Genomic DNA, 27,771 nt, shown 5'->3' on the forward strand with positions numbered 1-27,771 from the left:
AAGACGTCTGAATGGAGCTTTTGATTTGGTGACCTTGGAATTTTTTTTCACTGTGAATCAGTGAAACATTTTTCTTACTTTGCGTCACAGCAATTTTTCATTCCCTAGACTTCAAAACATTGGAGGCTATTTAGGATATTGCAAATGAAAATGAGTGTTTTTTTTTGTGTTTTCATTTCATGACTCGGTTTCTATATGGGAATCCAGATTAACCTGGTAGCAATTTTAAAATACATCCATGAATAATTTCTATATTCTCCAGCAGGGAAAACATATAGTATTGTATATAACTTATACCAGTATAAATTATATTAGATGAAATGATTTAATTGAGTTTCTATAATAGCTGTTTGCACTAATTGTACAGTATATTCAACTTCACTTTATCTATTGTATACCAATGTTTTTGCTACTCCTGTCGTTACCTAGTGGTCATAAAAAGAATAACGTTTTACTCAGTTTGGTTCGGGGATTACGTATTTATTTTCCTCGACATTTTCTAAATAAAAATGATCAAACTTTCAAATTTAATACATATCTAATGATATGTGACGACTTGATGCGAGTCTAATTAAAATTAATAATTCTTACGTATCTCCTACTCTGACGTCACAGTTCAAAGAGTACCCGAAAAGAAGCGGACTTCCACGTGCACTTATTATTGTTAGTTGTCCTGTTCTATATTGTTTCTCAAAACAACGTGCTTTCACATGGGAAAGAAAATGAAGCGTAAAAAGGACTCGGCGGAGCTGGCTGACAAACCCGGAAAACAGCCGAGGTAACGTGTTTATTTTGCTAAATACATCTGTTAGCTTTAGCACATGCACTTTGAGCATGCGACGCTAGTTTTTCTGCAATTCAGTGGCAAATGTGAGTCATGTAGCGCTGACAACGAACAAGGCGCTTATTAAAACATTTCTTTCCCCAAACGTTAGTGCGAAGAAGCAGAAGCTAAATGGGAAAACCAAAAAAGACGGCAAAAAAGAAGACCACCTTGAGCATATCCCGTATAGGCTACAGGAGATCATGAAAAGCAAGGAGATGATGAAAAGTGGCTCCTGGAACGTTAAGAATCATGGTAAGTAAAACTTAAAACTCCCTAACTCATTCAGGGCCATAGGTGGCACAACGAATATTTTTCAGTCAGAAATTGGACGTCTATCACCGTCTTTGGCAGTGAAACCTCTTATTTTGACCCCCTCAGGCACCCTCCACCATAGAAAACCAGAGAAATCCCAAGTCGGCGACATAGCCGTCCCACATTTTAAGCAAGGAAAGAAGGAGAGCGAGAAACAATTCTTGCAGCGCATGGAAATGGAATCCAAACACGTCGTCTTCCTCACCAACAATCAGCTCGAAAGGAAACCTGAGTTGAAAGAAGACCAACAAGAGAAGCCTGCTCTGCAGGGAAAGTCTGGGAGTAAGAAAGAGTAAGCAAATGCCGACTTTGAATGGCGTTAATACAGTTTGTGCCTTAACTAGCGATGTGACATCCAAAAATGTCTGTGTCATTCATCATCTTCTTTCTGTTTTTTTTTTACAGACATGACAAACAAAGATTACAGAAGCGACAGCTGAAAAAGTTGAACCGGCAGGAAGACCTCAGAGAGAAGGAAATGTTTATAGGTGACTTGATGATGACACTAAGGACCTAAAAGAGTATAAACCTATTTATGTATTTATAATTTAAAAATAACTACTGTGCATTATGTTTTTATTTTTATTATTTTAATGTAATTAATACATGTTTACTAACATTGTATTGATTTGTTAAGGTATTTATAATGATAAAAAATAGAATAAAGATTAATAATTAAAATATAATGACGATAATTGCTCATCTATTTAAAAAAATGAATGACAAAAATAGTCTCTAAATTGTCAAAGGTTTTTAACCTTTGCCAAACTGTCCACTGTGTTCTCTAAAGGGTTTAAAATATCAGAAATATCGTATAATTGCCCCAAAAATTAATATAGTATCATGTATTTGGAAAAAATACCCATGAAAGTCCTTAATATCGCCACTAGGGGGTGCAAATTCCCCATTATAACGCCAATTATTGACCATTTCACGACGGCAATAGACAACACTGGTTATACTAATAATTCTAGCCCAGAAGTCTAACTCGGCCTCTTAAACCAGTTTACTTTTTCCACTAGATGATATTCCCTTTGGCGAGGTTTCAATGGAGCCACCTTCACTCACCAGCAAACCCAAGAAGGCGACCACGAAACCCCAGGTGACCCCAAAGCTCCCCGAATCATTTCCGCCCGTCAAGTCTTAACCATTCCGCTCTTAACTCTCCAAAGGCCTACAAGGATCTCCTCCTCAACTCGCTTCTGGGGAACGCCGCTTCCACGGCCAAGCCTTCCATGGCCAGGCTGAGGATCATGGAGGAGGAACGGCAGCGGGCGGTGCTGGCCTACCGCCATCTTAAGCTACAGAGACAGCAGCGGCAGGAGGAAGCCAGGAAGGCCCGGCGCAAGGCCCCCCAGTGATGGGGGTGCCACCACGTGAACTTCAGGTAAAGCTGAGTCGGAAATTACCGTGTAGAAGTCGTCTCGGAAAAAGAATCACGGCCTCTTCCAAACAGGAAGTTTTTTGATACATTAGTAAATGGTGTTTGCCTGGCAGTGACAGTCATACGCCGCCAGGTGGCGATTTTCGAACAAAAGTAGTGCATTTTATTTTACTGCAAGTCTGAGAGGGGGGAAAAAAACAGCGTGGGATTTGATCCTCTGTCCGTTTAGGTTGCGAACCACATTCTTACCAATCGATCCCGTGTGTCCACAGGCGTTTTTACACTGTAAAGATTAATAAAATATGTATTTTTTGTGATGGAAGGACCTCTTGTCTTATACCTTATGAACTCATATCGTTTTGTTTTCACAATTCAACAGGAATTAATGAAAATTTGATTTATTTGGTACAAGTCAAACTGTCACTCTTTAATTTTATATTGGGATTATATAGATTTGACATTGTTAAAATGACATTATTATTCATTAATTATCAAGTTAAAAAATGTATATGTAAAATACTACAAGAGTGTATTTTATTTGCATTGTGTTAATCAATTACCGAAGTGAATAAAATACATGACTTAAATTTTCTCTAATATTAAGCATGTACTAGTCCTGTTTTAGCCTTAGCGCAGTGTTTGGAAGAATTTGATGAATTGTTTTAGCCTTAGGATGAAGGGATTGTGTACTATACTGCGAAGTGTGTAGTCAATGTAAAAAAAATGCATTTTTAGAGCAACAATTGTTCTTCGATCGCCATCAATGTCAGCCAGTGACTTCACGTCTTGCACGTTCTCGTTAAATGTATTTGAAAAAATATATATTTTATCTATTTTAATGTAGTTTCCTCAAAATACAGATGAATTTGAATGATTTTTGCTTTGGAAGCTCCCCTGGCGATGCAAAAAAAAATGGAGATCAGCACTTTTGCGGGGAAATTAGTGAAATTGCAGCTAACAAAAGTCGAGGACGCCGGTCGCGTATTCTTAAGCTTTAAAACTTGACCCGCACTCGAGCCGTCGTGCGCACGTGTGCGTTCCGCCAATTTAATGGCCTCGCTCGAGTCCCCTTGAGCAGCTGTTTTCTTGTTACCGTGGCGACGGCAAGCGCAGGCAGAGGGGAAGGTTTTGACGATCAAACAAACGGCAAAAGGCGCGCCTCTTATGAGCGTTATATATTGACAAAACCGCAAATGACAGAATATGATCTGGCCCGTGTTTGCTCGTTTTGCGGTAGAGTTCAATGGTTACGACAAAGGGCTTGTTTGTGGCTAAATTAAGGTTAAACCTTCAAAAGAAGTGCAAGTGCAAATAGCTCGGCTTCATATTAAGTATTCCACTTTTTTTATTAGCATAGCGCTGATGTATCTTATTTTAATATATATTTTTTATTATTATTGTATATATTTTTGGGATTACATGTCCTGCACAAGAAGCTTAAATACCGTCTCGTTTTTCATCGTTGGATGGCACTCGTCACGTAAGCAGTGTCTGTCCATCATTTCAAATCCGTGTGGAAACTAGAATTTATAAATATATTTATTATTATTATTTTAATCCAATCTTATAAAAAGTTATCTTGGTTGTGATTTTCTTGACTTTTTACCAGATGTGCTATTTTCTCGCCCCACTCAGCCCGTTGTGTAACAGCGGCCATTCAAGCGAATCTCATTGTCCTTTATGAAAGCGCATTCAACAAAAACAATAATGCACCTGTCGCCGTTCTCATTAGCGGGGGAGATTACGTGGATTAACGACCGGGTCATGTGCTTTCCGTTGCCAGGGTTCAAATGGGTGAAAAACGTATGCAAATGAGCAACCAAATCGTGCCGAACATATTTTGCCCTTTGACCTTAGCTAGAGTTCTGTTATGTGGATATGGCTTTGTATTATTTTTTTATATTTTTTTAATATTTTTTTTATTTTAAGGCACGACAAACTGTGGCGTTCAATAACAAGGAGATTAAAACGCTAATCCTACAAACAAATTCCTTTTCCCTCACAGCAAGTTCAAACCGGATTCCAAAAAGTTTGGATGCCATAAATTGTGGATAAAAAACAAATGCACTTTCAATTTTAGTTCTCCCATTGACGTTCTAATTTGAATAGAATATTGAAATATGCCATTCCCACAACATCACATTTCATTTTTCCTTCACAATTTATGTAGCCTTTTTTTTGGAATCCCTTTTGTACATTACGTAACAGAAAAATCCTAACCTGATGATTGCAGCGATTCACACTATTAACGACCGTTAAAAAAAGTTATCACTTTAAAGCTGGAAAAAAATAAGACACATCAAACCAGGAAAGCTGGCAAATCTAAAGCGCCGGTAAGCATCACGGTCGCTATGGCGGCAGATAGGGCGGCGCCGACCAATCCGTTGAGCTGCTGTTGCACGCGCTTGCGTTCAAGGAGCATGTTGAGGCCCGACGCATCATGGTGTCCTGGTCCATCTGTTCAAAGACAATAGGCGGGTTAAACTCACTTCCCTTTAAGAAAAATAAATAAATTAATCACTCACCTTGGTCAGACCTTTGGCAATCAGGGCAATTTCCGTAGGCTGGTAGACGCAACTTCGCAGTTGACCGTTATAAGCGCCGTAGGGCGACACCGGCTTGGACGCCGCTGATTGGGAGAAGAATTAGACTTGTCACATGTTTTTTGTCAATTTTTTGGTCATTACGATTGGCTTCATTGACGTGATCAAAATATATCTCCCCCTAAAAAAATCTAATTTCATCAAATATCAAGATGAAAGGCCGTTTTTATGGATATCGCATTTTGCCTGAGTTTTTGGAAATGGTCTCTGTGTATATTAGCACTCCCGCAAATGTCAACGTACTCATTAACATTCAAGCCATAATCTTCTTATCCGAACAAGCAGGATCCCGTTGGGACCGCCAGACACAAAAAATATGAATAAATAAATAAATAAAATAATCAACTCTAGGGACGGTGACCCAAATTCTACAGGAAGTCACCCACTCAAAACAGCACCTTCAAGGTAACCAATGAATTAATACGAAACCTTCAAATGCCCCAAAACAAACAGAAAGTAACCCGGAAATGCCCCAAAATTGAAAGGAATCGACAAACAAACAAGCAACATCCCAGAAAAACAGTAGGAAATGATCAAAAATTTACTAAAAGTGACCCTGAAATGGAAATGGAAAAAAACAACTTATAACTTATTGCCTGCTATTGACGGCACTAGATGTCCAATCCATTTTGAACGGTCATTCGCATGGGTAGGACTTCTAACGCCGTCAATGGCGGCAAGTACAAGCAAACTTTTTGGCCCCAAAATAACCTGGTTCGGCCCACGTGACCCCTCGATACCCCTGGGCTACCAAACGTCCGTTACCTGCTTGCGGTTCCTCCATGGTGAAGGCTTTATTTTCCATGTACAGAGTCTGATGGGGCGGGCCCGGCTCTTTGCGATGGTCGTCGTGGACCAAACTCCTGGACGGGTAGATGTGGTCGGCGTGGTGGGGCGGCTCCACGTCCGGATCCCGCCGGGTCAGCAGACAGATCTCCGGCACGGCGTAGAGCAGGAGGAACACCCAGCCGTTGGACACCACGGCCACGGCCAGCGTGGGATCGTCCCAGCCGGCGTCGCCCAACGCCCGGTTCCCGGCCAGGTACATTCCCATCCAAGCCGCCCAGATGGCCGAGGTCAGGAGGCCCGCCCCCAGGATGAAGGCGCCGTCCCGGCGCGGCCGCGTCAGCGAGCAGGCCGCCGCCACCACGACGGCGAGCAGCAGGACCATGACGTAGATCAAGGCCATGACGAAGTCCACGTTGGCCGTACGGCAGGCCGGCTCCGACGCCCCGGCGGGCGGATGCCGGACGACGGTGATGAGGAGCCACTCGGCGTTGATGATGAGCTCCACCGACCAGAGGGCGAGCGCTCCCAGGCACGGCGCCCAGCTCCCGAGGGCCCACCGCCCTGGGAGCGCCAGCCACAGCCCGTGCGCCAGCATGCATGCCAGGCAGCCGGCGAAGAGGACGCCGAAGAGGAAGCGGCGTGCCGCGCAGCTGGCCGAGTAGGGGCCCACCACGAAGGCGAAGGCCAGTCCGAAGAGTCCCAGGGTGAAGACCAGGACGCCGCCCTGCAGGCCCACCGTGCCTTTCCTGGCCCTGTCCGTCACCAAGGGGAGGAAGGCCATGAGGACCACGAAGAGGACAAAAGAGGTCAGGACGCCGGCGGCCGCCGCCGTTTCCACCGCCACGCCCCACGCCACCGTCAGGTCGCACAGGTTGTAGTAGACGGAGCCGATGCCGGGGCCGCACCCCCTGGGGGGGCCCGTCGACGCCATGGCTTTCCGGCAGGTGAGATGCTGTGGACGCAAAACACGGCTAGTCACTTGTCTGCGAGGCTGAAGTCAGAGGTCAGGTCAAAGGTCAAAGCTTAGCCGGGCCTCTCCGCTATCGCAAGAAACCACGTTTAGTCAGCGTTTTGTCTCGGGTGGCATTAGGCTCCATTCAAGTATTTTTGGAGCGTCCGCCCGTTTACGTGGGGTGCTTGAGCCTATCCCAGCAGACTCGGAGCCTATCCCAGCAGACTCGGGGCGAAAGGCAGAATAAACTGGTCGCTGGGCAGTCATCAGGCGCAGGCAGGGACGGACAAACTGTACTAAATCTGCCCAGAGACTCCAGAATCAGAATCCAAAATGGAAAACTAGACTTGAAAGAATGTCTTTGTTCATTGGACAAAATAAAAGCTATCATTAAGAGAAGGATATTAGAACATACTGCAACTATATTTTGTGTTCATGATACTTAAACTTTGAAGAAATTAAGGACACCTATCCTTTCATTTTAGATTCGATACCCAGAAGCATCTCCCAGTCAAAATGGATTGGACATCTCGCCGTCAATGGTCATGAAACAAGATCACTTTCTCGGCCAGTTAATGAGGTAAGATCACAAGTAGCAAAATGATCCATAAGTATAATGCAAAAAAAAGTACATATATACACAGTCGTATGTTATTAATTTAGTATATTGACGCTATTGAAATCTTGTAGAAAAAACCCAAAATCAAATGGAAACTAAAACAGCTCAATTGATCACTGGTTGACCAACTATTTTATTCATGTAAAATACATTCTAGTTGCTATAATCCATTAAATATTGAGCAAAATCGACAATATGCCGTAGTTTAAACATGGTATTTAGCCCCATAATTTAAAAATATGCTTCTAAATCATGCCCCAATGACATCTGAATCCCGAACAGATACCCATTCAATCCCCGTAACGCCATTCGTGAACCCTTTCCCTCTCGTACCTACCAACAAGCGATCCAGGTAGACTCGGCTCCCAAATGTTTGTCTTCTTATTGGACCAAATCCCAGTTCCTCACGCACATAATCCGAGCAATTTCCAGCTCACCGAATCGCTCTCCCGGCGGACTCGAGCTCCGTCCCCCCCAACCCTGCCCCCCGTCGGCCCGCGACCGGTCCCACCCGACGCGGTCGCCTTCACTCGAACGCCGCCGTCCTGCCGCCTCTTGGCGCTCGTCGGCGTCTTTGCGTATTCCGCCAGATTAGTCCCGTGTGTTTGTTCTCGGCGCCTTTTAGGGGCCGCTCGACTCCTCTGGAGTGGCTCCTTTCCACCCGGGTCGTCCCCGTGCCGCCTTTTCAGACGGCTGCTGATTAACGGCCTTTTATTGTTAGCCTGATGAGATCACGATGGTGATGAGGCGTCCTCTTTCAGATGCACATTATTCAGGTAGAGGACCTAATCAGGAGCTCGGGGGAGGAAACAACACAAAGCACTCGGCTAAATCTACATTTATTCAACTCCTTTAACCGTTTAATCAACATTTGCACACAGTAAGGTACATATCTAACTACGCGGCACTTAATACTATACTTCTTGTAAACCATTTATCTCCATATTATATACATATTGCTAATATTCCCCTGACATGGCACTCTTTTGGCTGTAGTGGAGTTTAAACTTCAATGTACACCGCCACCTGGTGGACACATGTTGTATCGCTACCTCTTGTTTACACAACTAAATGGAATTACGCAACCAAATGGAAAGCGTTATGATTGATCGGTTAAAAGGCAGTTCAATCAACTCCGATTAATATCAGTATTTTAATGCCCCTAACCTCGACACTCACGCAAATGATAAGGATGTTATTGTTGACATCAGAATAAAATAGCTATAGTTTATGGGCTGTCTAACATTTTTTTTTAATGTTTATCTGTACTGATATTTTAATAATTGCGTCGTCCTCCTACAAAAAGCAGCGTTTCTTGTAAATTTGAATGATAAAAAAATGATATTCCTTAAAAATAAACCTTAAAATACAGTGGCAAGACCTTTAAAAACAAATCTACTTGTTATATGAATCTTTGAGTCAATAATTGAAATATACAAGTCATAAAATAAGGTTCAAACAATTCTCCTATGTGAAAAGCATTATTTTTTAAGTAAATAGCTTTGTAGTTGTCCAATCTGGTCCAAAAATGAACGTTCTCTGCCTTTTTGCCGAATACTAAGACCCCCAATTCAAAGTAATTCCATCCACATTTTGTCTTTATACTTCCCTTTTTCTTTACGCTAGCCAATTGGTTATATTTACACGGCGGTGTTTTAGGTCGTAGTGGCGTGAGGTTGAGGCGCCCTCGGGCTCAGCGCGAGATTAAGGTCATCCAGGACACCTTTTTATTTATTTATTTATTTTTGCTGGCTGGCATATTGCCTGCGCTAAAAGTCCTCTTTAGCTCGCGCGGATCGATCGCTTCAAAACTGTCAGTTTACAAATGAACCCATGTTTGTTTATTTGTTTTTCTTAGCCCATTTGCACTAATTTTACGCCTCCCACTATTTTAAATGAATTGGACGTCTATTCCCGTCAACGAGGGGCACCCAAAGAGTTAAAAGGAGTCTGTCGCCAAGGAAAAAAAGCCATGTGACCTTAATGGAGGGCGCTCTATTCCCACAGGCTAAAAGGAAATAACAATAGAAATGAAAATGTCATACTAGCTTTAGCCTCTCTAAAAAGCAAGTGAATTTTTCCCGTTTTCCAGCATCCAGTTTTGTCACAGTCGTCTTCATTGAGGCCACATCAGCTCTCCTCTGGGAAGCACTCAAGTTATTCATAGTGCCAGCTTGTGTTTGGGGTCTGCTGTGGTTTTTATTTTTTATTTCTTTATTTAACTGCACCCCTCTTCCCCCTTTACCTCCCTCAGGGCTTTTCCGCAACCCACTTCCATCTAAAACGATGCTGTGCATTGTCTGTCTGACTGGATGTAGCTTATTGGAAGGTCAGAGGAAAGCGGTTCTGGCCAGTTTTGGGACAAAAATTTGGTACTTTTTTTTGAAAAACTGCAAAAGATAACTCAAAAATCGGAAAGGTCGTAGGGTTAAAGTGATAGACGACACCCCGTATAAGTATATTTAATATAATGTTTCACCCCCAAAAATATCGCAGCTCACAAGCGCAGCATTTGATTGGCTAACATTTCAAAATGGAAATATTTCCTTGACAATTTTCTCCACTACCATGAATGCAAAATTCCACGTCTAGTCACTTTATTAAACAGGATTTCTTCCTGTCATGTTTTGTTGGAGTTTTTGGTTGGTTGGGTGTGTTTTCCTTGTGTGTCCCATCCCCCAGATGTTTGTGATTGTCATCAACCCCCGTCTGTGTATTTAAACCCCGTGTTTTTGTACATTCACGGTATGCGTGTCCCTCGTTTTCGTCCTTCCCTGTTAACTTTGTTTCTTTGTTAATTTTTACCCAGTTTTAAGTTAGATTTTTCTGCCTTAAGAACACAATACTCGCACCAGGATGTACAAAAACACGGGTTTAAATACACAGACATGAGTTAATGACAATCACAAACACCATGGGTCACACAAGGAAAACACACCCATCCACCAAAACACATCTGACCGACCGCATCATTTTGCGTGGCCCCCAAATTTACTTCCTATTTTTAAAATAAATAATTTTAAAATAAATATTTCCCTCACCCTCAACCTCTCATCACATAACAATTGTTTTCAAATGTGTCAATTACGGCGCACGTTACCAATGTGACGGTAAGCGATTGTGATCGACATATTCGTTTCCCAAAAAATGTAACTGTGCTTGAAATAGAAACAAGCACAACCGGCGTAAATCTAATTATCCTCCCAATAGCGCCATCCGAGAAGTAATTACGCTTCCCAAACAAAAAAAAAGGGCAGCCCCTGAAATAGATGAGCAAACCTGATTGACTGGTGCTCGCCGAGCTAATTAGAGCCTTAATTGAATTGGGCAGATCGTCTCGCGACGGCCGGCGGTGATTAAAGCCCAGAACGCAATATCATTTTTTTTTCTTTTTTTAGCGTGTGTTGTTAAAAGAAGACTATCGATTGTTGATAGCGCCCCGAAAAAAAAAAAAATAAACATTAGGCCGAGTCCTTGGACGGGCAAAACGGATCGATGCGGCGGCGGCGTACAGCGTCCCGACGGAAGGAATGCAAAAAAAAACAGAAAAAATCAAAGCCGTCGCCATGGCAACGCCCCTGCCAGATTCCACCAATCGATGGAGTCGGCCGGCGTCCTACATATAGCGCTCGGGACAGGGAGTAGCGCGCACACACGCACGCACACCAGAGGGCAACACACCTCTCCGCTAACATCGCCGCAGTGAGAAGACGCTTCCGGATGCGAGACCATGCCCTCCCGTCGTCCCAGTTTCATTTTGGGGGTCTCCCTGACCACCTTGGTCTTCTTCGGCCACTTTGTAGCACTTAGAGGAGGTGAGATGACTCGTTTTTTGACTTAACTTTGCTTTCGCCGTTGCTTTTTTCGCTCACTTCGGCTTTTTAGCGGGTAAGAGTAGAGCGACGACGAATCGGTTGTCTATTTATTCTCCTCACGCCGCAACGCATCCCCGATTCACGAGTCCATTTGCTGGTTGGCTTCGTGCCGACGCAACAATACATTAAGGTGGCTGAGTATATTGGGAGGAAAAAAACGCGTCGGGGGAGAAAAGATTTGTTGTGGTATCGATTTTTTGACTAAATGAATGCTTCGCTGCTGAAAAGTTCAACCGGTGCGTTTGTTGGGAAAGTTGCCGTATTGTACGGCTAGCAAAGTTGATTTAAGGCAAGGGTGTCAAATTCGGTTTGGTTCGTGGTCCGCATTAAAGTCAATTTGATTTCATGTGGGCCAGACCATTTTAGATATAATATTTAGATATTTAAAAAAAATTGGGTTAAAGGAACTGGATCAAAAGCCCTAATTATTCATTTTTTATAGATCTAAAACCATTTTTATTTGAGCTTTTTTTTTCTTAGTAAGGGAAACAAAATGTGTTTTTCATTTCAAAGGAAATCAAATATTTTTTTTAAATGATGTTCTGTGGAAAACTGATTTTTTTAAATATTTATTTTTAGATTTTACACCATGCTTTTTGAATTCAAAACACAAAAAGAAAAAAAAACTGCATTAAAAAATTGCAATTATTGAATTTAAAAAGGACTAATCTGGAAATCTAATATATACATTTATAATCTTCATTGGAATTTGAGCCTAAAATAGAAATTCAGCACTCATGATTTACTTTTGCGGGCCGCATAAAATGATCCGGCGGGCCAGATTTGGCCCTCGGGCCGCCACTTTGACACCAGTTCTAGAAGGTTAGCTGTTGTAGTACCTTATTAATTATTTCTCCCCAAAAAAAACTGAACGGCACTTTCATTCAAATGTAAATGACAGCCACTAATAAGTCATTTATTTGTGTTGCCTTGTAATACAAGTCTAATTGTTTGGAGACAACGTTTATATCTGTCAATAAGCTTTCCTCATTAAAAAGCCAGACCAATTAAGGCTGTATTTAATTTTTGAATTTTTTTTGCGGCTTAATTTTAGATCACATTTCCCTTAATATCTCGGTGAATAATTCATGAATCCTAATGACACAATTAAGGCACTTCCACTAGGTGGCTAATTGGGTGCTGATCCTAATTGGATTGTTTACCCTTTAACTGAGTTTTTGCTCTTCTGCAACGCAAAGGTCAAAAATAGTTTTTTTCCATATCAAACTTTAGGTAACGAGATGAAAATGAAAATATTACAAGGTTAAAATCAAAGTAGGATGAACGTAATATACTATACTATCATAAGATTCAAATTGTGAAACAGTCATTTTGTTGCCTTTTTTTAGCTAACATGAACCAGAAGTCGTTTGGTTTCTAGAGCATCAACTTTTGCCAACTTAGTCTGTTTTTTGTGTAGTATTACGAGTTTTAAGTCATATTTAGAGCGGTCCAGGGGGAGCGTGGCAACGAGAAGCCTGGCGGCCCGCCAGGTTTTTAGAGAGATATGATATTTTCGAGAAAAATCCTGACCCGTTCCAATCTTGATCTCCGCAGCACCCGTGAAGCCGGACTTCCCGCCGGACTTGGGGGCCACGGTCCTGAACCACTCCATGAGCCTGGTCCAGCGGATGGAGGGCCTGCTGGCCGCCGGGAACGGCAGCGACGTCACCCTCCGCGTGCTGGCCGTGGACACGGACGAGGTGAAGGTGATCCAGGCCCACAGTCTGGTGCTCACCATGCAGAGCCAGGTCTTCGAGGAGCTGCTCCTGGGCCGCAACGGCAGCGCCGTGGTGCTGAGGGAGGCGTCCGACTGCGCCGCCGTCTTTGACAAGTTCATCAGGTGGGGAGGACGCCGTCTCAAATGAGTTACGTTTCTGTCACGCGCAGAGATTGAGATTCATGATTGTCGAAATACATTTAGATCGTTCATAATGATCAACCTCGTCTGTCCCTGAAATCGAAAGCAGTTGAGGCAAAAACCTAGCGGTTTGCTTTTCAGATATATAATCACCCACCACTAAATTTATTTTTGACAACATTGCAAATCAATGAAAAAGAAGAAAATACTTCCGAAAATAGGATTCTTAGGTTACCCAGCCAAGTAATTGTAGCAGTTTCATATTAGCAGTTTTCCCGTATTTTACACGTTTTTTTTTATCATTTCAAATGGTGTACGCCGTATATCAACTTTTGTATGGGATTTTTTTAAAGAATAATTTTTGTAAAACCGATCTGGTTTCACCCATTTCCGCTCTAATCTGGATCGCCTCGGTCACTGGTAACAGACGAAAACATTGCAAATATTGTCATGCTTTAAGCATGATATGCGCACCCGCATTCCCCTTTCACCCGTCCGCCTTTTCATGATATAAATATAGCGCGTCAGAAAGCCGTCCACATTGTAGAAAATGTTAGACTTTTCCGTGCGCCGTATGTGAGGAAATATGTGCCGCGGAGCATTTGTACGTTTTTTTAATCCCTTAATAAGGGGAATTGCAATCAATTGTTTGACACGTATGCAGCTTACTTTTCAAATCTACATTATGATTTCCCATCATTTTCCAATTTAAAATTCACTTACAAATCAATGAAAAAGAAGAACAAACTTGTTAGCAAGAACCTCTGAAAAGAGGATTCTCAGCAGCTCAACCTTCAAAGTAGTCGCCAAAAACGACGCTCCGTCGCAGGTTAACCAAACTGGGATTTGCCCTGCCCTTCTCCCTTTTCAATGCGTTTCCATCCTTTTTTTTCTGGGCAGGTACCTGTACTGCGGCGACGTGTCGGTCCGCCTGGACCAGGCCATCGCTCTGCACAAGCTAGCCAGCAAGTACCGCGTGCAGAGCCTGAAAGAGGGCCTGAGCCAGTACATGAGCCAACACCTGTCCAGCGACTCGCCGGCGGGCCACGCCGTGTCCTGGTACAACTACGCCCTGCTCACTGGCGACGCCGCCCTCCGCGACAGCTGCCTACAGTACCTGTCGTGGAACCTGTCGTCGGTCCTGCGCAGCCAGGAGTGGCTGTCGGTGGGCGAGGAGCTCCTGCTCTCCCTGCTGCGCCGCTCCGACCTGGTCCTGCAGACGGAGCTGGAGCTCTACGAGGCGGTGGAGGCGTGGGCCGAGCGCAACGGGCCGGCGGGCGAGACGGCCCGGGCGGCCCTGAGGTCGCTGCGCTACGGCATGATCCCGCCGCGCCACCTCTTCCGCCTGCAGAGGCAGTCGGCGCTCCTGCAGACGCACTACGAGTCGGTACGGGACCTCCTCTACCTGGCCTTCCAGTTCCACTCGGCCTCGCCCGTCACCCTGGCCAAGTACTTTGAGGTGAACTGCAGCATCTTCACGCCCCGCAACTACCTGTCGCCCTCGTGGGGGTCCCCGTGGATCATCGGCAACCCCACCCGCGACGACCGCAGCTTCAGCTTCCAGACCCAGCTGGGCCCCAGCGGCCACGACGCCAGCAAGCGGGTGACGTGGAACTCGCTCTTCTCGCCCCGCTGGCTGCCCACCGGCGCCAGGTCCAGCTACGGCGAGATGGGCGCCATGCAGCCCACCCGTACCGACGGCGGGCGGCCGCGCGTCATCGTGACGCCGGCCACGTCCAGCCCGGACTTTGCCGGCGTCAGCTTCCAGAAGACGCTGTTGGTGATGGCCCGGCAGCAGGGCAAGGTGGTGGTCCGCCACGTCTACAACTTCCACCAGAGCACCGAGGAGGCGGGAGACTTCCTGGAGGGCGCCGACCTCCAACGCCGCGTGTCCGAGTACCTGATCGACAGCTCCCTCTATCTGCACGTGGTCATCAAGCCGCTCTACCACACGTTGCTGGTGGCCAAGAAATAGAAACGGAATCGCGGAATATGTCTTAAATTGGGGTCCACGGGGCCAAGATTTTATCGCCCCTTATCTGACATCAAATTGCAGTATTAGTGTGCACTTAGCCATTGCCATTTCAATATATATGTAGTATATATAAAAGACGTATTCTTACGTTTTTTTTAAATTCAAAAGCATAAGTGGGTCAGAAAATGAATGAACAATAATAAATGATCACATCAATAAGGCAAATGAAAATAAATCAGTGATGCAAATTGTAATTTTAAAATTTCATGTCAAATACAAATTTTGCCCCAGGCATTGTTTTTGTTTATTATTATTATTATTATTTTAGATCGCTTGTGGCATAACGTAGCTCAAGCTAATGATAACTTTGATTATGTTTACAAACGCGTCAGCCAAAGTGAATTAGCAAAATTTAATCTTCCAATTATATTCCAAGAAAAGACACACATTGATAGTATTTCATGCACAAAAGAGGCAAACTAAATAATCTTTGTACTGTATTAGTCGGACAATGTTTTGTGTGGTTGTTTTTTCCCTTCGTTTGATTCTTTTCATATTTTTCTGGCGTAGAGTTTGAATAGAATGTCCTAACTTTGTAGTTTTGGGATTTTCAGCAATACTTTTAACTATTTAGTTCGTAGATTTATGAAGTTGAATCAAAAATAGTTAGATAAGTGTTAAAAGAATTACCATTCCGTTGATCATGTTCCTTTTTTAGTAATTATAACAGACTTGAATGCAGATTTATGATTTTTTCCCTTCAATATTGTGATGTATAGAATAGCAAGAATCTACTCTTTGTATAAAATAAAATAAAAACAATCAGCTGGCTGCCTGACAGGAAGCAAAGCAAATAAAAAGTATAATTACTGTAATAAGTTGTGACGTGGTCAGAATGAAGTTGTGTAGGATAAAAATAAAGTATACATTGTCCAAGATTCGCCTGAAAAGTCCTGTTCTCAGCAATATCCCAATTATAGTTTTAATGGAGATGAAAAATCTCCAATTAAGATATTTATGCTGCTATGTTACGAATACAAAGTCGTCATTTGTGATGAGAAAACCAAGAAACTAATGTTAATAACTTGGCACAAAACCAAAACATTTTTCATTTCTAATGCAGATTTTGACGACAACTACACTGTATAATAAAAATAATTATTTTATTTTGTACCATTTTTTTTATTCCTACTATAAAAACACGCGAAAGTGCGGACGAACATTAAATATTCCTTCGTACTTTCGCGTGTATCTCTTGGAGAAAGAAAATACAACTCCCAGGATGCTTTGTTCCGCAACCGGAAACACGTCATCACACGGTTGGCCCCCTCAGCTGTCAGACTTTGGCCACCCTAGAAAGTGCAGGATTTTTTTTGCCGTGTGTGTACGCAAACTTACTCGAAGTGTTCTGCTCGCTCTGCCTTCCATCCGAACCGTGCATCTGCTCGCCCATCGGCCGTAGAACGCTCGCCTGGGAGCGCGCACGGTCCAAGCATTTTATTGGATTTATTTTGTATTTTTTGCTTTCATCGCTGCTGCTCGTCGTTTTTTTTTTTCCTGCACGAGCAGCCTGCGATCCTGAGCGGGCGTACGGGTTCGATGCGGGGAGGGAGGGAGTAAGAAAAAAGGCCAAAAAGTCTTTGTGCTTCCCTTCCCCCTCATCAAAGCAAAGGGGAAATGTCTCTTTCCAAAGGAGGTATGTGTGTTTTAACTCGCGCTGTACTTTTCCCCTTTAGGAATGCATGTATATTTATCCCGTGTGTGCGGAAGTGCTTTTTGCCAGCTAGCCACCTTTTAAGAAATGAAAGCAGGCCAGGTGGAAAAAAGCTTTGCACGGTGCAAACAAAGCAAAAAGAAGCGAGTCAGCATGCCTCGTTGACTTTGTGTTCTGCAAAGAGTGTGTGTGCGCGCGTGTGTGTTTGCGTGCGTGTGTGTGTGTGTGCGCGCGTGTGTGTTGGCAAGCTTGACATAACATTTGCAGCTAGCATGCTAGCTGCCGCACTGGCGTCTCTATTGTCCTCACATTGAAACCAAACGAAATTCCAAATGGAATAAAACGCAAGTTTAAGCGTGGAATTAACTACTCATTGTGATTATTTGGCTTTGGAAAAAAATAAGATACGAGGTGGACTACAGGTGTTTGAATTTTGGTCGTCGTGACGTGCGACTCATTGGTTGTGATTGATAGCTACATTTGACTTGAGTATTATTCCAAATGGCTTCAAATTATTATTTTTTTGTAATTTTTGCATGTTGGCGTGCTCCAAAAAAATTGATTGGAAAAATCAAGTCATGGCGCTTCCTCTGCGTCACACACATGCACGCACGCACGCGCGCACACACCCACCCACACGCACACACACACATACAATGATGATGTCGTCAATTTACATTTCAAGTTCACCGCTTGTGCTGTTACACAATCATTCTAGCGTTACCATGGTGGGGGAGTACACACTCTGTGCCTCCCTTTGGCCTACCGAGGCATGTTTTGACTTGTGCTGAGGCCCTTTTGTTGACAGTCCGCTGGATGCGAGCAGATCTGCTCAGGTGATGCTCAACGTTGCAGTCGACCTTCACTCACATGTCCCCCCCGTGCTCTTTTTTTGTTGTTGCCCCAGATGTCCATCTGTTAGCCGTATTCGACAAAATAATGCAAAAACTAATGATACTCGCGAATTGACAAACCCTATTTTTGTATGAAGGTGAGCCCTGCTGCTACCTTCTCAAGAATTGCTTTGTTTACAAATGCACTACTACTACTGCTACTGCTACTACTACTGCTACTACTACTACTACTACTGCTACTACTACTACTACTGCTGCTACTACTACTACTGCGACTACTGCTACTACTACTACTACTACTGCTACTACTACTACTACTACTACTGCTACTACTACTACTGCTACTACTAGTACTGCTACTAGTACTGCTACTAGTACTGCTACTACTACTGCTGCTACTACTACTGCTGCTACTACTGCTGCTACTACTGCTGCTGCTGCTACTACTGCTGCTGCTACTACTGCTGCTACTACTGCTGCTACTACTACTACTGCTACTACTACTGCTACTTCTACTGCTACTAGTACTGCTACTAGTACTGCTACTAGTACTGCTACTAGTACTGCTGCTGCTAGTTACTACTACTACTACTACTACTACTACCACCACCACCACCACCACTACTAATACTACTACTACTACTACTTACCACCGCTACCACCGCTACCACCGTTACCACCATGAATCGTTTCTAACCACAGGTTCGCCTTTACGCCTGAATTGAATTCTCTTATTGTCATTATACAAGTATACAAGTATAATGAGATTTAACATTTCGGATCGAAGTGTTAAATACATTAAATATTTGTTATTATTCTTTATTGTTATTGCATTTTTTCCAATTGAATGAAATAGAAGGATATAGGAATAAAAACTAAATTATAAACATCAGAAGGAAAAAAATAAAACACGCTGGTTTTGGCCCCCAATACCACATTAAAGTTTCTTTTTTAATTCCATAGTATTTTACCTCTTTTGTTCCAACAACAATATCCAACACCCCAATCCATTAAAACTGATAATGCTCATCCTTCACTGCCATTGTCGTCACTGCTGTACAATTCATTTTGACTATGAGAGTCATCTAAAACGATTTTTTTCCGCTTCGGTGCCGCCCCACTGGCAACTTCTGGTAATGCAGCATATGTGCAAGATAACAAGCAGCCCCCCACCCCCAAAATGGTCGACGTTTTTGAGCTGACGCGACCACGCTACTTCTCCACACGTCAAAAACCACACCGGTCGGGCGAAAAAAAATAATATTCCGCGCTCCTTCCAAAATAGGACAGCTAAAACGAGCGCAAAGCGTCCCTGAACGCATCGGCATGCGAGCGCATGCCTTCCCGTGCAAATACTCTGCACACGCAGGCACGATATGTCAAGAATTTTGGCTGCAGCGTTTAAAAAAGACAGAAAAATGTTGGTATGCCATTTTTTTTGTTCTCTCTGTATTCTATTTTTTTTCTTTTTCGAACCAAAGGATGACATATTTGGCAGGTCACTGCAAGAAGTCGAGCACTCGCACGGAGGAAGCGCCGTCCGTCTATTTTTAACAGAACACGGTCGCCCTATTTTCGGCTCGCCGCTCCGATCTGCCTAGCGTTTGGCTGCAAAATCTCTGAAATATTTGTAAAACTCCAACACACACACACACACACACACAAATGGGCGCTCCAATCTGATCCGGCTCGTGGGGGTTTTGGTGAATCACACTTCCTCCTGACTGCTGTGGCGTGACTCACTAACTGCCTGAGAAAGCCACTCCAAAGTTGCAAGTGTCCCGCTAGCGTTTGTTTTTCTTTTTTTTGTTTTGCTGCTGTTGGAGAATGAAGGCGCGAAACCAGTTCCGCCGCTGCGCAATTACGCCGCCGTCGAGTGCAAGTCACGGCCGTGCGAGCTTTTTTCAGTCGTCCATAGAAGCTTGGAATAGAGTAAAAAGAAGAAAAAACTGGTTTTTGAATGCGTTTCAATTAGGAACTCATCGGCTGCCATTGACGGCGATAAACGTCCAATTTGATTGGACTCCTATCGACGTCAATGGCAGTGAGGCACTCAATTCCAGCTTTCCAAGTAGAGAAGCGCAATTCAAGTGACTAGCTCCATATATAATGTTAAGGTGAACAAGTAGGCTGAAGTTAAGCTTCTTGTGTGGGCTCTATTGTAATTATATAATATTATTTAGTCTTAATAATAAGTATATAACAAATTGCAAACCCTTAATTGTGATTTTCTTGACTTTTACAATCTCTTTATTCTGCAATGTTTTTTCACAAGTGTAATTATACTATCAAACGTAGTCCATGTATTTTTTGCTATATACCTGTGGATTATTTTAATTTATATATAAAAAATATCGCAATGTGATCAAGTGAACTCTCTTGATTGTGATTTTCTTATTGTCCCAAAACATTTTATCTTTGTTCTGCAAAACTTGTCTTACTAGTGACTAGTGTAATTATAAATACTTTATCGTATAGAACTGTATACATATGTAATTTTTTATGTTTTATTTTTTTGCAATGTACCTTAGAAATATTTTATTTTATCGTCCCTTTTAACCATTTGACTACCTTTACAGTCTTAGCCACGAAATCCATTTCAATTGGCCGAGAGTGACCCCGTTTCATTGCCGTTGACGTCCATTGCTGTCATTGTCAGTCAACGAGATAATACTCCAAAAAATAAAAAAAATTCAAAAAGCACAATTTCCGATCAATGACGGAATCTGGTACATCGAAACGGCGTCTGGCAACTGCGTCACCCCGCTAAAGGGAAGTCCTGGCAGCCTGTGGTTACAAAAAACAACAACCAAAAAGTTTATGAATGAACTCATCTCACGAATTCAGAAAGTCCCTTTTTTTGTGCGCAGATGAAAAATCCCGCTTGAGTATAAAATAAAAACACATTGAGCGAGAAAGAGGAAGATTTCCCTTCCACATTTTAACGCAGAAATTGAATTGGACGGCAATAGATGTCTAATCTGGTGTAAGTGGGCGGGGCTAGCAGCAAATAAGCGCTCAACAAATATACTAAATAACCTCATTGTGGAAAACACTTCCCCAAAATAGAAAAAGTACACAAAGGACACGTTTCTCCAAAGCTTAACAGATGAAATAGTATTAAAACGCAGATTAACACACACGTATGGGTGATTAATGAACGCGGACGTGCGGGTAATTTGGCATACTTGCGTTTGATTGGCTGAAATAGCAGCATGGATAATGCCTCCAACCTGACTTGAGCTTTTTTGTCATCACTTTTAATCGTCAGAAAAGTCAAATGTTTGTTTTCCCACCGTGAAGAAGATTCCTTTCCCTGGAATGTACATAATAGGGGTGTGGTCTGTTTATCTAAATATGGATTTGTGTGTTTGTACTGGCGATTAAAAGGTTTTCTTGTTTCTCAGGGAAGAAGAAGAATCCCGGGCTGAAGCTGGCCAAAGAAGTCTTCGCACCGCCTCCACCGGCAGTAGCAGCGTATGTCATGTATATTTATGGCTTATGTTTATATATTTTCTCGCATATAAGCCGTATTTGTCACACAAAAAAATGATGACTGAATCGAGGGTGCGGCTTATATGCGCACAAATTCGACTTGACATGCACGAAACTGCAAAGTGACAAAGACGAAACGCCGTAATGCAAGACAATACGGCCGATACGGTCATTTATTTCAAAATAAAAAAAAGATAAATAGATAAAACGCTCCACAAAATGTATTTTGACGTCCATAAAGGAAATTCAAGAAGAAGAAAAAAACGTATCTTGCATAAAACGTGAAAAAACTCACTTGTGCGTGCCATTGCTCGCTCAAATTATTTTTTTTTGTAACTAGAAAAATTTGTAAGTAGAGGTGTACTTTATATGTAAATTCTCTCATTCGTTACCCTTTAAAATTGGTCAAAGTGTCCAAATTTTGTATGAAAGATGTGAGGAAACACACAAAAATGAGAGAAAATTACAAGGACATGATTTATTAATGTCTTAAAATAAATAAAGCATAGGAAAATGTGCCCTGCGCTGGAGAAATATCTGTGCATTAAAATGTGTGCCACGTTGCATTTGTAGTTTTTAATCGCTTAATAAGGGGAATTCAAAATAAAATAATGGAGAAGGAAATGCATTTACTTTTGGGGGATTTTGTAATTTGGATCTTTTGCCGGGTTGTTCTCAATTTTAAGACCATTCCTCCCCGCAGGCCTCCCCGAGATCTCGACTCTAAAGCCTGCGTCACTATCGGAGACCAGGTAAGGCGGTCCCGCTGCCCCCCGTTGTCACCCGACGGCGGGCTCGTATTCATTCGTGCGTTGGCCGTCCAGAACTTTGTGGTGAAGGCCGATGACTTGGAGCAAATCGCCGAGCTGGGCCGGGGCGCCTACGGCGTGGTGTACAAGATGAGGCACGTGCCCAGCGGCGTCATCATGGCGGTCAAGGTGGGTCGTGTCGGAAGGCGGTGGTCCGCCTTCCGACGGTGCATTGACCCCGTTTCTGCTCGCCAGAGGATTCGAGCCACCGTCAACACGCTGGAGCAGAAGAGGCTCCTGATGGACCTGGACATCTCCATGCGGACTGTGGACTGCTTCTTCACCGTCACCTTCTACGGCGCCCTCTTCAGAGAGGTTGGTACTTGCTCATTGTGTAGCTGAGCTCCTGGCTAACTATGCCCCGCCCTGCAACATACAAGCACTAAAGAATATTAATAAAAGTAGTATAGAATAAATAAGAAAATATTTTGAGTCATTAAAGGCATGAAATTGTGGCGTGGATGATTGGATTCAATCTAAAACTTGACTTTTCTGGCCTTCTCTGATGCGAAATCATTGAAGACTGTCATAAGAAATTTCTAGTCATTGCCCCATTTTAGACCAGATGCAGTGACACTTTACTGACGCTAGAGGGAAGCAATGCCCCCTCTGCAGACTCCATCACGGAGCAGACTGTTTAAGCCACTAATATGACGTGGAAATGAGAGATAACAGTCTTTTTTTTCTTCCTTTCTTCTTACTCTAAACACCCCCCAATACCCCCTCAGGGTGATGTCTGGATCTGCATGGAACTGATGGACACTTCGTTGGATAAATTCTACAAGAAGGTGATTGAGAAAGGCAAGACCATCCCCGAAGACATCCTGGGCAAGATCACTGTAGCGGTACGTGAGCTATTAAAAAAAGATCCTGAATTTTACAATAGATGTTGATAAAATGGTCACAAAATAAACTAAAACCATGTTTCCAACCGAGACCACACGCCCTCAACGGTGGTATTTTAGTTTAAACGGATTCTTACAGTGTAAGGCTCCCATTCCACTTCAGCGCTTTAAACATTTTCATTCTCTCTCGACTTCCTCAGATTGTTAAGGCGCTAGAGCACCTGCACAGCAACCTGTCGGTCATCCACAGAGGTAACGTGGTCGAGGAAAACCGCCTCACGTGCTCGCTTGGCGTTTCTCACATTCTGTCTGTTTGGTGGCGGCCTAGATGTGAAGCCCTCCAACGTTCTCATCAACACTCAGGGCCAAGTGAAGATGTGCGACTTCGGCATCAGCGGCCACCTGGTGGACTCGGTGGCCAAGACCATGGACGCCGGCTGCAAGCCCTACATGGCGGTGGGTTGCCGTCTGGCTTAACTCGCCGTTGACGACGATCTGCGAGGCCGGCGGCGGTCGTCAGTCCGCCGTCGTCATTTGATGCAGATGTCGTAATCAATGGCTGATTTTCTTCCCCAGCCGGAGCGCATCAACCCTGACCTCAACCAGAAAGGCTACAGCGTCAAGTCGGACATCTGGAGTCTCGGTATCACCATGGTCAGTTCCTAATCAAATGTCCATTCATAAATGACAGTCACTATTTGCCATCATGGTGCTCCATAACATGGTTAACACAAATTTCCATGTATTACTTACTATACATTGAGTGAAAATTGCTCTATTTTAGGGTTAAAGTAAAAAAAATCATCAAACTGGTTCAATTGAGAAAAAAGTCTTGCAATTAGTTAGTATTGCATTGTAGGTATTCCATTACAGTGTCTATACACCAGTGTCCAATAAGTGAATATACATATCATTAAATAATATGCATATTGACTTGAATTAAATGTTTTTATTGCCATTATACAAGTATAATGAGATTAAAAGCGTCACCACAAAGTGCACAAATAACAACAAACTAACTAATATATAATAAATATATAATCAATAAAAAAATAAGGAAGAAGAGACACTGAGAATTGCATTTCCCACAAATGTTTTTCCTGTGGAGGCCTGTATTTTCATTTTTTGGAATCATATGAAGCCACGTTAGCTTCATATTTCAAACAATATCGAGCGAGAGGGGAAAAAACACAAGTTTAAACCCGATCGTAATCTCCCGATCGGATCGGGGGGGGTGTAGACTTTGACGTACTCTGCCGTGTGCACCGCCACAGATTGAATTGGCCATCCTGAAGTTCCCCTACGACTCGTGGGGGACGCCTTTCCAGCAGCTCAAGCAGGTGGTGGACGAACCTTCTCCCCAGCTGCCCGCCGACCGCTTCTCACCCGATTTTGTCCACTTCATCTCCCAGTGGTGAGCGAGTCTCTTACTTCTCGGTAGCGCTAGAGCAAAATGCCCACCAGGGCTCGCTGTTTTCCTTCTTATTGACTTCAACTCTGTCTTCCCAGTTTAAGTAAGAAGCCCAATGAGAGACCTGCTTATAAAGAATTAATGGTAAGCACCTTTTTTTACAATTTATTGTTTTCTTATGACTCCGGTGACGAAAAAAAGACTTTTACATTGAAACACTTGGACAGTACAGTCAAAAGTGTCACCCAATCTGAAAATTGTAAGCAAATGCGCCGCTCCTGGCGGCCATTTTGAGACAGGGCTGTCAATGCACCGCACCGACTCGTGACAATTTAAGTGTTGCTTGTCAACTTGTACTTTGTGGTCTATTATTGTAATATAAAGTCCATTTTTTTGCTCGTCTTTCCAACGCAGGAACATCCCTTTTTCACCCTGCATGACTCCAGAGACACAGATGTGGCCAGTTTTGTCAAGGTCATCCTGGACGACTGACATGGCGGTTCCTCCGTCACTGCCAGCACGGCCTCCATTTTTGTTTATTTGTTTTTTTTAAGAAGAAAAAGCTCGAGAACCCCCTCCCCTCACCCCGGCCCCAGCTACTGGAATGACGGACTCTCGCGCCGAGTCGGGCCTGCCGACTGACGGCAGCACCGCGGGGCGCCAGAGCGCTTCACAAAGCAACTGGAGATCTTTGACTCACAGATATGAACTCTTTTATTTTTTATTTTAGCCTCCATATAGAGCAGTGCCAGCCATTTTTTTCTTTCAGTCCATTTTCAATAATTACATCTTTTACCCGAAGCTACATTAGCATTATTAGCATCTCCTCATACTGTATTTCGTCGAATTTCGCTCGGATCGGCGCCGTCGAGAGGATCGATGGATCGGCGACGCCCAGACCCGGCTCGGGTCCCCCCCCCCTGTTGCTATGGAAACCACCTGGAACTATTCCAGGGACCGTCTAATCAAGCTCACTGCAAATTTTGTGTGTGTGCCTTTGTTGTTATTGTGTGTTTTTTAATATTCTGACCTGCATTATGATTTTACTTTGGGTTGCTTTTAAAAAAAACATTTTTCCCAGTCTTTACATACGAGGCACTGACCTTTTCTGTATTTCTCGCAGTGGCCCGCTAACATCACGCCGTAATCGGCGATGCACGTCAAATCCACTCGGACGAGGAGGGCTGGCAGCGAATGATCGGCGAGCCATTTATAAACGTATCGGTCTGGTTTCTCTCTTGTCACACACTTTTGTTTGCTTTGCCTTATTATGCCTTACACACAGTACGTTACGGGGAATAATTTATATGTCAAAGATGTAAATACTGTTTCCTTCTTTTTTTTTTAAAGTAACATTGTCAGTGTTCCTGACAGTGCGGCTGAGTGGCAGTGTTTGGTAGTAGTTTGTTTTAATGCAGTGTGACACGCACATAGATACAGTTGACACATTTACACACACCCACGGACACATGGGGCCATTTTGGATGTGCCGCTCAGGTTTCCGCGCTCTTTCCTCGAGCGCTCGGCTCCCGTCTATGCAGAGTCACGCATCTGGAGGGGCCCCTCGATCTCCCCACACAAGTGTTCGCAGACTGTGACTATGTCAGTAGTGTTGCTCTAGTTTACACTGCGGTGCCCCCTCCATCCAAATTCATTAAAAGAAAAACTTAAGTCAAGACTATGATGATAAGGGAACGTTAGCAACACCACAAACAAGCTGCTGTGTATTTTTCTCCATCTTTAGAGGAAAAAAAGTTATGATGGAGTCCTTTCCATGATATGTCAGTGACCTTTTTTTTTCTCTTCATTTTTACACGGATCATACAAGAATGGAACACTTGCTCTACCTCTTACTCCTTCACTCTTATTTGCCACCGGTTCATTTGGTGGGACTGACAAACTTGAACTGTGGAAAGACAAAAAAAAGAAATAAAGGCTTTATTGTTCTGTATGTTCATTTAATGTCAGATTTCATGAAACTTTTTGTTTTGGCAGTGGTAAATCTCTTTTTTTCCCCAATAAATTTGCATAATAGTAAATATATTGTATTGGTCGAAACAAGTAGGCATGAAATGATCTGTGGTCCACATGTGAAATGTATATTTAACACTTTCACAATTTACTTTGAAGGGGGATGGATGATGACTTATTTTAGTATATATAACTGGATATAGCACTGAGAAAATGATGCACACATATACATTTTCTTGTATTTGACAAGTTCAAGTGTATATTTATTCATTAATAGTGAAAACCTGTTTACAAAATGGAAGCGATTTCGTATTTCATGTACATATACTGATGAACAAAACACGTTTACACTAGCCATGAACTTTCAAACCGGAAGTTGTCACAGGCGTTTTACTTGGCCGTGAACCTTGAACCCGGAAGTCCTTTCACTGCTACGTCATCATCACGTCACGTCTTTCGGTGAGTTTGTGCATTACATTTACGTAATATATATGATTTAATACCATAATATAAATGGCGGCGAAGTGAGTTTGGCGTCTTAGTGTGCCATTTCGTGGTCTTTTGTCCCTTAACTAGACTTAAAGTTTAGTAAACGCTATTTACCATTTCGAAACGGCGGCCATTTTATACGTCTACACTTGCCATTGTCTCTGGCTAACAAACCTCTTCAAAGTACTATAAGTATCCTTTGCGGGAGAATAGAGTAATAATTGACGTTGTCCTCATTCTATTTTCACTCCAATTTGAAGTGCATGGCCGCATAACAAATGAGTGACGACGACGTGTCCTTTTAAAAGTCACTCGAGTGACTTTGCATTCCCAAAGACGCCATTGAACAACGAGAATGCAACACGGCCGACATTACCTTGATTAAAATGATGTAAGCCTGCGGATTTAAAAATGGCTGGAAACATTTGGGATGATTTAAAGTGCACCAAAACGTCTAAATCTTGTTGTTTAGATGTTTTAATGTGGAAAACGTTCATTTCTGAGCCTGTTTAATCAAACGACCTGGTTACTAGGGAGAGCAACCGTTCCCTGGCAACGTCTTTCCATCCTCCCTCATATTGGAAAGAATGCAAAAAAAGTACCCAGTTTTAAGTGTAAAATTTAGCAACAATACTTCCATTGCATTCGCTTATTTCTTTCCCTTATTTAGGCGGGTTACATAAGTGAACGCGTTTCCTCAGCAAGCCGTGAGCCCCACAATAGTGACGGCTGTTGCACGACTCTTTCTTTCTGTCTTTGGCTTTTAAACAACAACGGCGACGACAAAAAGCTTTTCATAGCGATGAATTCACGCCGCGCTGAGGAAATTCAATGGCGACCGATCGCTTCGGGCTGAAAGCAAAGACCACGACGGTCTTACTTTGGGAAAGGAGGCCGCCGATGAGGCCTTGCGTAAGGCGGTTAGTCTCATGTTGAAAATTAGCCCTTGGCTACAATTTTACATTCATTCATTCATTTTATTCAACC

General features: G+C 43.1%; 4 protein-coding genes across 6 annotated transcripts; 3 read left to right on the forward strand and 1 right to left on the reverse strand.

Moving 5' to 3' along the window:
* The first annotated feature begins 604 nt into the window (after positions 1–604).
* Positions 605–6,863, forward strand: ccdc137 (coiled-coil domain containing 137). Of its 2 annotated transcripts, XM_077619650.1 has the most exons (7): positions 605–778; positions 936–1,078; positions 1,205–1,430; positions 1,544–1,626; positions 2,161–2,240; positions 2,311–2,525; positions 5,937–6,863. In XM_077619650.1, the coding sequence occupies exons 1-6, from the start codon at positions 711–713 to the stop codon at positions 2,497–2,499; spliced, it is 789 nt and encodes a 262-aa protein (XP_077475776.1). In that variant the 5' UTR covers positions 605–710; the 3' UTR covers positions 2,500–2,525; positions 5,937–6,863. The 2 variants fall into 2 exon arrangements, with proteins under 2 accessions (XP_077475776.1, XP_077475775.1); XM_077619649.1 differs by lacking the exon at positions 5,937–6,863 and having other exon boundaries at positions 2,311–2,908.
* Positions 4,425–8,298, reverse strand: LOC144088909 (G-protein coupled receptor family C group 5 member C-like). 2 transcript variants are annotated; one of them, XM_077619647.1, is made up of 4 exons: positions 7,819–8,298; positions 5,891–6,866; positions 5,048–5,151; positions 4,425–4,979 (listed from the first exon to the last, which is right to left on the reverse strand). In XM_077619647.1, exons 2-4 carry the CDS (start codon positions 6,843–6,845, stop codon positions 4,872–4,874), a joined length of 1,167 nt encoding a protein of 388 aa, XP_077475773.1. In that variant the 5' UTR covers positions 6,846–6,866; positions 7,819–8,298; the 3' UTR covers positions 4,425–4,871. The 2 variants fall into 2 exon arrangements, with proteins under 2 accessions (XP_077475773.1, XP_077475772.1); XM_077619646.1 differs by having other exon boundaries at positions 7,823–8,290.
* Positions 8,299–11,135: 2,837 nt separating this feature from the next.
* Positions 11,136–16,134, forward strand: LOC144089086 (BTB/POZ domain-containing protein 17-like). The gene is made up of 3 exons (XM_077619953.1): positions 11,136–11,300; positions 12,918–13,203; positions 14,122–16,134. Exons 1-3 carry the CDS (start codon positions 11,216–11,218, stop codon positions 15,194–15,196), a joined length of 1,446 nt encoding a protein of 481 aa, XP_077476079.1. The 5' UTR covers positions 11,136–11,215; the 3' UTR covers positions 15,197–16,134.
* A 374-nt stretch (positions 16,135–16,508) lies between these two features.
* On the forward strand, positions 16,509–26,275 carry map2k6 (mitogen-activated protein kinase kinase 6). The gene is made up of 12 exons (XM_077618878.1): positions 16,509–16,892; positions 21,172–21,241; positions 21,963–22,011; positions 22,084–22,197; positions 22,264–22,383; positions 22,797–22,913; positions 23,114–23,165; positions 23,242–23,369; positions 23,490–23,567; positions 24,188–24,327; positions 24,423–24,468; positions 24,739–26,275. The coding sequence occupies exons 1-12, from the start codon at positions 16,874–16,876 to the stop codon at positions 24,814–24,816; spliced, it is 1,011 nt and encodes a 336-aa protein (XP_077475004.1). The 5' UTR covers positions 16,509–16,873; the 3' UTR covers positions 24,817–26,275.
* Positions 26,276–27,771: the final 1,496 nt, after the last annotated feature.

The sequence above is a fragment of the Stigmatopora argus genome, chromosome 14 (genome assembly GCF_051989625.1).
Source record: "Stigmatopora argus isolate UIUO_Sarg chromosome 14, RoL_Sarg_1.0, whole genome shotgun sequence".
Lineage (NCBI taxonomy): Eukaryota > Metazoa > Chordata > Actinopteri > Syngnathiformes > Syngnathidae > Stigmatopora > Stigmatopora argus.